At 34.0% G+C, this 12,035-nt stretch overlaps 1 protein-coding gene across 4 annotated transcripts in view; it reads left to right on the forward strand.

Moving 5' to 3' along the window:
- The window catches only part of LOC145285841 (transmembrane protein 45B-like), a 148,252-nt gene extending 138,501 nt beyond the window's left edge, over nucleotides 1-9,751 (forward strand). For 3 of the 4 annotated variants that reach the window (XM_080134280.1, XM_080134281.1, XM_080134282.1), the window contains one exon: nucleotides 8,304-9,751. In XM_080134280.1, coding sequence (XP_079990406.1) covers nucleotides 8,359-9,240 — 882 coding nt within the window. In that variant the 5' untranslated portion in view covers nucleotides 8,304-8,358 and the 3' untranslated portion in view covers nucleotides 9,241-9,751. Of the gene's footprint in view, nucleotides 1-6,174; nucleotides 6,236-8,303 lie in introns of those variants that run through there. The other variant, XR_013869081.1, reaches the window with a different exon arrangement.
- The last annotated feature ends 2,284 nt before the right edge of the window (nucleotides 9,752-12,035 follow it).

Here is a 12,035-nt window from a genome sequence, read left to right on the forward strand (position 1 = left end):
GGGAAGTGATTTAGCTAAATGGATTAATATAGTTGCTGCTATTATTACTATTATTATTATTATTAGTAGTAGTATCTGTAATTTGTTTTTCTTTTACAGTAACACAAATCAATCTAATAATTGTGAGGAAAAAATATGAACATTTTTTCAAAGAGGGAAGGTACAGAATAGTTAACAAATCCCTCTTCATGTTAAAAATGCTTTTCTAAATAGTACGTTATTATATAGAAACTTGACATGGGATGAGCTTTATTAACTATTCTCCCCCTACACAGTTTTCTTATTTTGCATACCAATCATCAGATAATGATTCGCCAAAAAGTATGCCAAAATGTATGCCAGTGTGCTAAATTTTATTCCATCATAAAATTAAATTTCTACAGAAAAAATTTTTTTTACATTTCTATCTAACGAATAAACATAAAAGTACATATGAAAAACCACGTTTATTATTTTTAAAAATCCAACAATGGAACTGAAGTCAAGGTTTTGCTTCTAAAACAAAATTAACTTTTTTGATTTATCTCTGTGTGGTGTATCGGAAAAATATTTTTTCTAATGAATAAAAATTAATAAAATTTATTTTTACAAGAATCTTTATACATTTATCTAGCCAATAAACATAAAATTTTATATGAAAAACTATGTTTATTATTTTTAAAAAATCCAACGTGTGCAACAAAGCTGAAGTTGATGTTTTCAATTCTAAAACAAACAAACTTTTTGATAAATCCATGTGCTGGTACAGGATCGCCAATTAATAGGAGAGGCAAGTGACCAGGCTATAGATAGAAACCTTCTTCCTATAATAAAGATAAAGAAAATACAACGACAACAGTAAATAGCAATCAACTCTGACACAATGTTTGTATATTAAAAGAATAATTTTTATTTAACCAAAGTAGCTTTATGTGATATATATATATATATATATATATATATATATATATATATATATATATATATATATATATATACGTTTTTATTTTTTATTACCGTATCTTTCTGTTAAGTTACATTATTGTTTCAGCTACTTGACCATTTTTTTGGCCGTCTGTAGTATCCTCAGACTTTTACAGCTGTAAAAGTCGGAGGATGCTATAGACGGCCAAAAAAATGGTCAAGTAGCTGAAACAATAATGTAACTTAACAGAAAGATACGGTAATATAAAATAAAACGCATATCTGCTCTATACGGTATTGAGCACTTTCTTCAGTTTTTATTAATTACCATTTCCACCAAAAAACTATATATATATATATATATATATGTGGGATATTGATTACGTTTTTTCATTACTTGTGATATCCTGTGGCCATGAAATTAAAATCAATTGAAAGCATTTTGGATATTTCACAGAGTAAATGTGGCATTGTGGTGATTTCTGAAGTGAAAATGATGGACAAATTGTGAAAGAATTTGTGGACATGAGAGTGAAACTAACCTTAGCTCTTGACATGAAGGGTTCGTTTATGTTTGGTGTGCAGGGCAGTAATTTATCTGAAGGAAGAAATACTACCATTACGGTGAATCAATCTTATGGGAAACGCGATCTTGTAGCTGCGAGGATTAGTGAGAAGTTTTTTTTTTTTTTTTTTTTTTTTTTTTTATTCAATTTTCACCCCAAACAAGGCACAGTGCCACTTTGAAGCAGGGGGCTACTATTAGGGAATTAATTAGCGGGGTCATTATGAAGGGAGAAGAGTAGAAAGATGTTTGTTAACATTACACTTGAACTTCTGCATATCATTGCAGTTGGGAAAGCAGAATCCCGGAAGGGAGTTCCAAAGACCCGCAGTTCTGGGGAAGAAACTATTGGAGTAAAAGGCTTTCTTGCACCTAGGGATCTCCACTGTAAAGGGATGAGACTTAGTAGCTTGTCGGGTTTGTCGGGGGTAGTTACGTCGGGGAGGTACAAGTGTTTGCAGTTCGTCAGAGCATTCACCATTAAAGTATTTGTAGAACAGGCAGAGGGATGCAACATCTCGTCGATGGGACAGAGGTTGAAGCCCAGATGACAGTTCAGGACCTATCAGGTTTGCGACTCTTTTTTGAACCCTGTCCAGGAGCGAGAGACAAGCAGCAGATGCACCAGCCCAGATGTGACAACAGTACTCCATACATGGGCGAATGGTTGCCTTATAGAGGTATAGGATACTGGCAGGCGTAAGTAGTTTTCTAGCACGGTAGAGGGAGCCAACCTTCCTTGCAGCAGCCTTGGCAATGCTCTCAATGTATCTATTCCAGTTCATATTCCCTGTAAACGTTAGGCCGAGGAGTTTAAAAGAAGTACTTTCAGGCAATGTGTTCTTGGCCATTGCTATTGGTGGTAGAGAAGGTTTCTTGTAGTTATTGAAGGAAACAAGCTTAGTCTTAGCAGCATTGAATGAGACCAACCATTTTTGTCCCCATTCCACTACGGATTGGAGGTCATCCTCTAGTGTTTCTGCCATTTTCTTGGATATGTGTTCATTTGTTTTCCCCTCATATCTGTTATAGAGAGTGGTGTCATCGGCAAATATACCCATCTCCGAAACAATATTATCAGGGAGGTCGTTTATGAATATCAGGAACAATAGAGGTCCAAGGATAGACCCCTGAGGCACTCCCGCATTTATGTCATATTGTTTGGATGTACGTCCGTCGAGGACAACTTTGATTTTTCTATTACTTAAGAAGGATTTAATTACGTTATGAATTCTTCCAGTGATTCCATATGATCTAATTTTCCTTAGAAGACCATCGTGCCATACCCTGTCAAAAGCCTTAGATATATCAAGGGCCACCGCTCTACCCTCCCCTGTTTTATCCAATGAACGGTATATACGTTCAGAAACTACAGTTAAGATATCTGCTGTTGAACGGGCTTGCCTGAATCCATATTGTTTGTCAGTCAAGAGTTTAGAAGCTGTTAGGTGCTGGACTAGGGCTTTATTAACTAAGGACTCAAATATTTAAGTAACTTGGTTGTATGCAAATTGGTTGGCATATTCTGGCGCAACTGCATCTGTTCCTGATTTTATGTACAGAAAAGAAATGAATTGAAATGTGTCCAGTAAAAAAGAGGATAGATAGGAAAAAAGTAATGGCTGGGAATCCTTCACGACTATGGCAATTGTTATTCCAAGCATATTTAACAAAGAAAAAGAATAAAATGTATCCCATTCCCAGATGTAGCATTGACTATTCAAGCCTAATTTAATTTGTTTTTATTAGTTTTTTATGGAAAGCAAAATATATATTCTAGAGTTCACTTCCATATTCAATATCACAGATTTTAAAAAGCTTTTCGCACCTATTTGAGAAACGGCCATGTGGTGCCTATTAGAGATTTCTCACTTTAATATTAAAAGATTTAAAATGCTTGGACATATTCTGGCACTACTTTGATCTTAGTGTTATCTGATCATCACATCCTCTGAAATATTTCATGTTTCCTTATATTTTGTTTGGTTTTGCACACAAGTGAAAATATAGATGAAAATCTTATAAGTTTATCAAAACCTTGGATAGAATATATAAAGAGCAAACATTTAGAAGTATTTTAACTTTAAAAAAAACAAAAACTTTTATTTACATTTAAAATAGCCCCAAACATATGAGATTTTATTTTTTAGATGATTATGTGTGAATACACTAAAACGTTATTTTAGAATTTAGAATGGGGGTTCAGTTGGGCATATAAATATAATATAAAATGATCCCATTTCCAGTACATTCGAACTTTTTAAGCAGTTAAGCAATTGTTACTACTAATTCTAAATCCGATCAGCAAAATCATTTTTCGTATTACCATACAGACTTAAGGTTAGTAGTAGGAAAGGGGTGTGGCTTTTATGACTTTTCACAATCACATATTTTATATTAAAGTTTGATTTGGAACGTTAACATTCCCAAAATTTTAAACAAATAAAGTTTGTTACATATCCTTAAAACATTGTCTGACCAACAATATGTTATCATTTTGCATTAAAGTTATATACAAAACTTATTGTTTGGTGTTTTATTGTATTTTTACTACTAAATTTTTCAAGCTGTTTACATGTAATTGCCTAAAAATGGAAAATCGTGTTTTTCTTTTTTAGGTGTATTACAATATAAGTTGGATTTTTTAAAATAATAAACGTGGTTTTTCATACACAATTTAATGTTTAGATAAACATATAAAGATTCTTGTAAAAATAAACTTTATTCATTTTTATTTTTTACAAAAAAAATATTTTCCCGGTACGCCACACAGAGATTTATCAAAAAAGCTACTTTTGTTTTAGAAGCAAAGCGTCCGTTGTTGGATTTTAAAAATAATAGATGTAGTTTTTCATATGTAATTTTATGTTTATTCGCTAGATAAAAATCTACAAATATTTTTTTTTTCTGTGGAAATTTGTTTTTATGGCAGAATAAAATTTGGCACACTGGCATACTTTTTGGCAAACCAAAATGGTGGATTGAAATCTGGCATCCTGGCATCCCAAAAAAGAATTACCGATTATTTTGTTAAATATGTATTTGAAACTGATCTTTCACTCTAAAAACTAAAATGGTTGCTTTTCTTTCCGTCAAGTTTTCTAAGGGTTTCACACGTAATCACCTATAAGAGTAATATTTCTTTTTGGAATGGCGATTTACCTGAGCGTGTTAATCTAAAAATTTGTCATTATTATTACTATTATTATTATCATTTGCATCTCGTTTTTGTTTACAAGCAAAACAAATCAATTTAATAACGCACCAAATTTTTATAATTTTAACTTCATTCATAGAGAAGGCACAGAATAGTTAACAAAGCCCACGCCCTCCCCATATTTTTCTAAATAGTAACATTATTTAGAAATATTGTTTGTAACGATGTCAGGGGTGTTGTTAAATATTTTGTTCTTACGTTGTTTTCTCATTTTGCCTACTAATCGTCGACTATTTTCAAGTAGCATGTTGTACACTAACGACAGAATTGATACAATCTGACTTTGTTTTAAAATCAAAATAAATCTTTTGTGGTTTTACAAATTTTCGATCAATTGCAAGAAAAACATTTCAGAAAAAAATATCCGTGGCCATTTCCCAGAAATTTGAAAAATTTACAACAACAAAAAAAAAACCCCACAAATCTCACTAAATATTTATTAATTTTAAAAGAATCGGAATCGGAAATCATATTAGAATCGGAAATTCAGAACGGAATTGGTAATTGTATCAGAATCAGGAAAAATTTTGGAATCGTCCCATCACTAATATTTAGTGATGTTCAGTATGTCTTCCCTGGTTTTCGTTAAACTGCTGATCTTTTAATTATTGCTATTGAGCAGATCTGTTGGCTTATAGATTATTCATGAGAGGCTAAGACCATTGCACTTGACATTTCAAAGGCATTCAACAGATCATGACATTTTGATCTTGTACAAAAACTGCAGGATTATCGTATTGGTCATAAGATTCTTGACATTATTAGATCTCTTCCTTTTGATCGAAGTTTGCAAGTAACTCTGAATAGTGTCTCTTCATTCTCTTTTCTTATCAATGCTAGTGTTCCTTAGGCTTTTATTTTGTTTCTACATCAATGATATATTAATAATCTTCCTGAGAATATCGTTAAAAAACAAAATAATATCTACGCTGATGATACCACTCTCTATTCTGGTGTTGCTTCTCGCCCATCTGGGATCAGTTGAAATATGCAGCTGATCTAGAAGTTGATTTGGGTTCAGTTGTGGATCAGGATACGAAATGGCTTGTTTTGTTTAATACAATTAAAACTCAGCTCATGTCTTTCAATCGTAGGTGTATCCCTTTTCTTCCTGTGATTTCCATGGATTGACTCTGAAACTTATTGGTATTTCTTTCTCATCAAATCTTTGTTGGAGTATACATATTGAATCCATTACTCTTTCTGCTTCCCGTTCAGTAGGTTCTCTCTATCGTTCTAAACATTTTCTCACACCTGAAGCTATTCTCTATCTCTACTGGAGTATTGTTGTCATATTTAGGCTGGTGAATCTCTGTCCTGTTTAAGAGATTTTGATAAAATGCAGAAACGTATCTGTAATTTGACGTATTTTTAATTTAATTGGCCTCACTCTAGCTCTTTCTCTACAACCTCTTTCTCACAGACGTGATGTTGCTCGTCTCAGTCTTTTCTTTAAATATTATTTTTACTTTTTTTTTTTTTTTTTCAGCGTTATTTCAACCCAAACAAAGCACAGTGCCATTTTGACATAAAGAGTTACTAATCGGGATCAAATTTACAGGAACACTATGTAGGAAGTTGAGCAACAATATGTCTGGGTTTGTTTTTTTTTTTTGTTTTTTTTTACACAGTGGTCCCCACTTATCAAGGCCCGGAAGCCACTCAGGGATAAGGGTTATTGCAAATACATTACGTTAGTGTGGAGAGTTGATGAAGTGTTTACTTAAGGGGGCAGTTCATTAGGAATTTGCTAACGTTGGACTTGAAGACATCCAAGTTGTAGTCAGGTGGGAAGCAGGCAGACGGAACAAAGTTTCACTGGTGTGCAGTTCTAAGAAAGAAGCTTTGTTCATGGAATGCACGTTTTGATTTTGTTTAATTCTGTTAGCATGCAGCTCATGTCTTTTAATTGTAGGGGTGTTCCTTTTCTTACGATTTTCATAGATGGATCTGCTTTTAAGGAGGAATCGACTCGGAAACGTTTTTGTCTTTTTTTTCTCAAATCTTGAAGTTCATACATTAGATCCGTTACTCTTTTTGCTTCCCATAAAATCGGTTCTCTTTATGGCTCCAAATACTTTCGCACACTTGAGGCTATTCTATTTCTCTAACAAATCTACTATCAGTGTTATTGTCTCATTTGAGGATTGTTGATAAGGTGCAGAAACCTACCTGCAATTTTATTAGCCTCACCCTTTCTCCTTCTCTCCACCTTCTCTCTCACAGACATGATGTTGCTAGTCTCAGTCTTTTCCATAAATACTATTAGAGCATGTGTTCTTCAAACTTATCTGATCTATTCCATGCTTCCTTTGTTCCAGCTCGATTACCTCGTTGGTCTAGTGATCCCCATCAATTTGTTGTTTTGATATTTAACGCTGATACAACTTCTTATTCTAATAGTCTCTTTCCCAGAACTGCAGGATTGTTGAACTCTCTTTCTGCTGACTGTTTTCCTCCTACCTCTAGCCTTGGTTTTGTGAATTGAACTCACACCCTTGACGTTAATCTCGCATAACCAACGCCACGTTCCAACATTTCAAAATACAACCGCTGAAAACAACGCGCGGTTCTTTACAAACAGACTTTTCTTTCTCCAACTTTACAACATAGCAAGAAAGAAAAAAAAAAAAAATAGGAGAAAGCAAACAACATACTGAGGATGGAGTTTGACTCCGAAATATATTTAAATTATACATTTCAAGCAAGTAAAATATTTTTTTATTTTCCTAATATTGCGTTGTGATTTGGCTTTCACTACTGATGCAATTCTCTGTCTATATAAAAGCCAAGTACGTCCAAGGATGGAATACTGCTGCCATATCTGGGCAGGAGCTGCTAAAAACAGCCTATCCTGCCTTGACAGAGTACAAAATAGACTTTGTGGCTTAGTGGGGGATGCCCTTTTCTCTACCCTGCAACCTCTCTCCCACAGAAGAGACGTTGTGAGCCTATCCTTGTTTTAGTGTTATTTCCATGGCAGGTGCTCGTCTGAACTCTAATCTCTGGTCCCCCCTCGCCAATCTTTCACGAAAAACACCCGTCTAGGTGAATCCACTGTGAAAAATTTCCCCCACTTTTTATCTGTGCCTAAATCAAAACGTGGATTCCATGAACAAAGCTTCTTTCTTAGAACTGCACGCCTGTGGAACTCTGTTCCATCTGCCTGCTTCCCACCTGACTACAACGTTAACAAATTCCTAATGAACCGCCCCCCTTAAGGAAACACTTCATCAAATCTCTACACTAACGTACTGTACTTGCAATAACCCTTATCCCTGAGTGACTTCCGGGCCTTGATAAGTGGTGACCACTGTGTAAAAAAAAAAAAGAAAAAAAAGCGCACTTGATGCATATTTTATTTATTATCATTATTATTTTTTAAACTTTTTTTGTGAATTAGTCCATCAGGCAAATTATTCCTCGTAATATATAATAATCAAAAGAGGATTGATTAATAATACATATGTAATCTGCATAAATTAAAATATCATATTTAAGTGTATTGTATGACTTGCCAATGCCAGGCTGCCAGCTAGTTTTTCATAAAGATGATAGTTATGTTTGATACTATTTTGTTCATTTTTATTGAGTGCTTTTTTTTTCATTGTTTTTCAGATTGTGAATCCCTCTGCGGACTTCATTTGGCCCACAGTGCACATCACCAAACACTATGGGCACGTTTGCTGGACATGCCTTACCCGGGACGTTTTTTCTCATCTTTGCATTTTGGTACACTGTACAAATATTCAACCGGTATTTCCAATGCCAAAAGCGAAATTCTCGCTTCACAGCAACCATCGCATTTCCCTGTACATGTCTTTGCGGACGGCTACGAAAATGGCCAGTTGAAGCAGTCATTAAAATATTTTTCGCTACCGTTGGATTCTGTGGTGAGATCATAACAGGAATGGAAAATGGAGAGTTTGTCGTTATGGGTAATGGGCAGCATGCGACCATGTTTTTTGCTTTTGGTCTGTCCGGTGTACTGGAACTGCTGACCTATTTCAAAGCTCCCCTTCCGCCAGACATTGATTATATCTCGATCATTCTAGCCTTCATGATAGAACTGATCCTGTTTCATTTTCATCTTCATGGTCGAACTGCCTTAGACATCTTGCTCCACATTCTCCTCATATACATAATCTGTGCAAACCTGATTTCAATTTTCATTGAAATGAAATTCCGACATAATGTATTGGCGCCACTTGCTCGGACATATTTCATCATGCTTCAGGGCACCTGGTTCTGGCAGGTTGGTTTCATTCTTTATTCACCATTCCCGACGCCTTCTCTGTGGAAAGCTGAGGATCACGATGAAATGATGCTGGCTACAATGTACTTCGCATGGCACTGTGTGGCCTGTTTTATTGTGATGCTGCTGATTGGTGCCATTGTTAGCTGCTACCAAAAGGGGCGCGGTACGACTTTTGATGATGACGATATGATCATGAAACGCCTGATTCATACAGGTACTAATGGACAGACAGTCGTCAGCCTTAATGATGACAGTGAAAGTGACATTGAATATCAAAAACCTGCAATGGTCCAGTAAACTATGTCCTCCCTTCTCATCTTTTGTTGTTTGGATGAAGGGGGAGGTATTAACCCATCATTTAAACAAGTTTTGATCTTGACTGCATTCATCAATTTTTCTCACGAAACAATCCCCTTTTATTTTTCATTGCTCTCCAATCTTTTATTAATAACTGATCATAAAAAGCAGTTAATAAACATTGGGGGATTCATTTTCATAAATTTGTTTTTGTAAAATCTTAAATTTATCAAAGACATAACTTTAGGATTTTAGTAGAATTGAACATAACAACAAAATTATGTTATCCGATTAAATCTTTTCAATTTTTGTAAAAGATTCTGAGATAAACAAATTTTATTTGTGATTTTTTGAGATGAGGATTGATTATTCGTATTATTTGAATTCATCGAACTACTGTTCTCACCTTGAGTGTTATTTTCACAATATTTCAGTCTCTGTAACCTCCGACCTTCTTCAGGTAAATCTTGTCAAACTCAGGAATCTGTATAAAATTTCGAACTGAACTCTTTATTTGATCCACGGGGTAGATTGTTTTTTTTATTTTTTTATTTCAGCAGTTATGACCAGATAGAAGTTTTAAATAATACATAATTGTATTCTTCAGCCTTCAGAAGATTGTCAATTAGAGCTTGTTATTACTTAGAACTTTTATCTATTACACCAGGGTTTCCCAAACTTCAGGACACCATGGACAAAAAGGTTTTCCACGGAGCACTAACAAGATAATTGCTAAAGCAAACATGAAGAACATTAATTTCAAATTTTAACATTAACGATAATGTTTACAACAATTTCTTTTTTTTGTTTTTGATTAATCAAAAATTGTTGCATTCTTTGTTAATTTATTTTTTTATCTACTTTTTCATGAACCATCCTGAAACTCTTTACGCCTGTAATTATGTACATATCTATTTCCAGTTAAAAAGATCAACCATTAAATGTCGTCAACCATTTCATTTTTCCATATAAAGCATTTAGCCCAGTTTAAGAAAGAGCTTCTGGAACTCCTCAGTCACGGAGCTCCAGGGCTCCATGGAGTCCACTTTGAGAAACCTTGTGTTTCACTACCTGAAACATGAGATTAAGATCCGAAATGTGAAAAGTAGCTTGAATAATCCACATAGATTGCAACATTACGAACATGGATGAAAGATTATTGTGCCATGGATCCAAGTTTTGTAGAATTTTGTTTGATAATACGTTCTGTTATTATTGTACCATGGATCAAAGTTTTGTAGAATTTTGTTTGATAATATGTTCTGTTATTATTGTACCATGGATCAAAGTTTTGTAGAATTTTGTTTGATAATACGTTCTGTTATTATTGTACCATGGATCAAAGTTTTGTAGAACTTTGTTTGATAATACGTTCTGTTATTATTGTACCATGGATCAAAGTTTTGTAGAATTTTGTTTGATAATACGTTCTGTTATTATTGTACCATGGATCAAAGTTTTGTAGAACTTTGTTTGATAATACGTTCTGTTATTATTGTACCATGGATCAAAGTTTTGTAGAACTTTGTTTGATAATATGTTCTGTTATTATTGTACCATGGATCAAAGTTTTGTAGAACTTTGTTTGATAATATGTTCTGTTATTATTGTATCATGGATCAAAGTTTTGTAGAACTTTGTTTGATAATATGTTCTGTTATTATTGTACCATGGATCAAAGTTTTGTAGAACTTTGTTTGATAATACGTTCTGTTATTATTGTACCATGGATCAAAGTTTTGTAGAATTTTGTTTGATAATATGTTCTGTTATTATTGTACCATGGATCAAAGTTTTGTAGAACTTTGTTTGATAATACGTTCTGTTATTATTGTACCATGGATCAAAGTTTTGTAGAATTTTGTTTGATAATACGTTCTGTTATTATTGTACCATGGATCAAAGTTTTGTAGAATTTTGTTTGATAATATGTTCTGTTATTATTGTACCATGGATCAAAGTTTTGTAGAACTTTGTTTGATAATATGTTCTGTTATTATTGTACCATGGATCAAAGTTTTGTAGAACTTTGTTTGATAATACATTCTGTTATTATTGTACCATGGATCAAAGTTTTGTAGAACTTTGTTTGATAATACGTTCTGTAATTATTGTACCATGGATCAAAGTTTTGTAGAATTGGTTTTATAATACGTTCTGTTATTATTTTATCATGGATCAAAGTTTTGTAGAACTTTGTTTGATAATACGTTGTTATTATTGTACCATGCATCCAGAACTTGTCCACAAAGGATTTGAAGACAACCATATTGTAGTCAGCTAGAAAGCAGGAAAACGGAAGAGAGTTCCATAGGCGTGTAGTTCTAAAAAAAGAAGCTTTGTTCATGGAATCTACGTTTAGGTACAGATAAAGAGTGCGGGAAATGATTGATAGTGGTTTCAGATAGACAAGTGTTTTTCATGAAAGTTCGGCAAGGGGGATCATAGATTGGAGCTCAGACGAGCACTTGCTATGAAAATAATAGAGCAGAGACAGGCTTGCAACGTCTCTTCTGTGGGAAATGAACAGATATTTCACTGATTCTCAAAATGTAATAAATTGCATATGAGCGCGTGGGAAAATAGCAGCAGCGAAGGATAGCTGGCTTGCAAACTGATTAGCAGCAGCAGCAGCCGAAAAATGCGCATATGTAAATTAGGGAGTGTACGAAAGAAGAAAAAGGAGAAAAAATGCACCACGTGATCAGAAAAAATTGCACGTCAAAGAAAATGGACATGTAAAGTCGAGGATGATAATGGTCCAACTGTGAAAAGAGAAATGCAAGCTAGACTAG

Source organism: Euprymna scolopes, chromosome 10, assembly GCF_053919585.1.
Source record: "Euprymna scolopes isolate OS-2025 chromosome 10, ASM5391958v1, whole genome shotgun sequence".
Classification (NCBI taxonomy): domain Eukaryota; kingdom Metazoa; phylum Mollusca; class Cephalopoda; order Sepiida; family Sepiolidae; genus Euprymna; species Euprymna scolopes.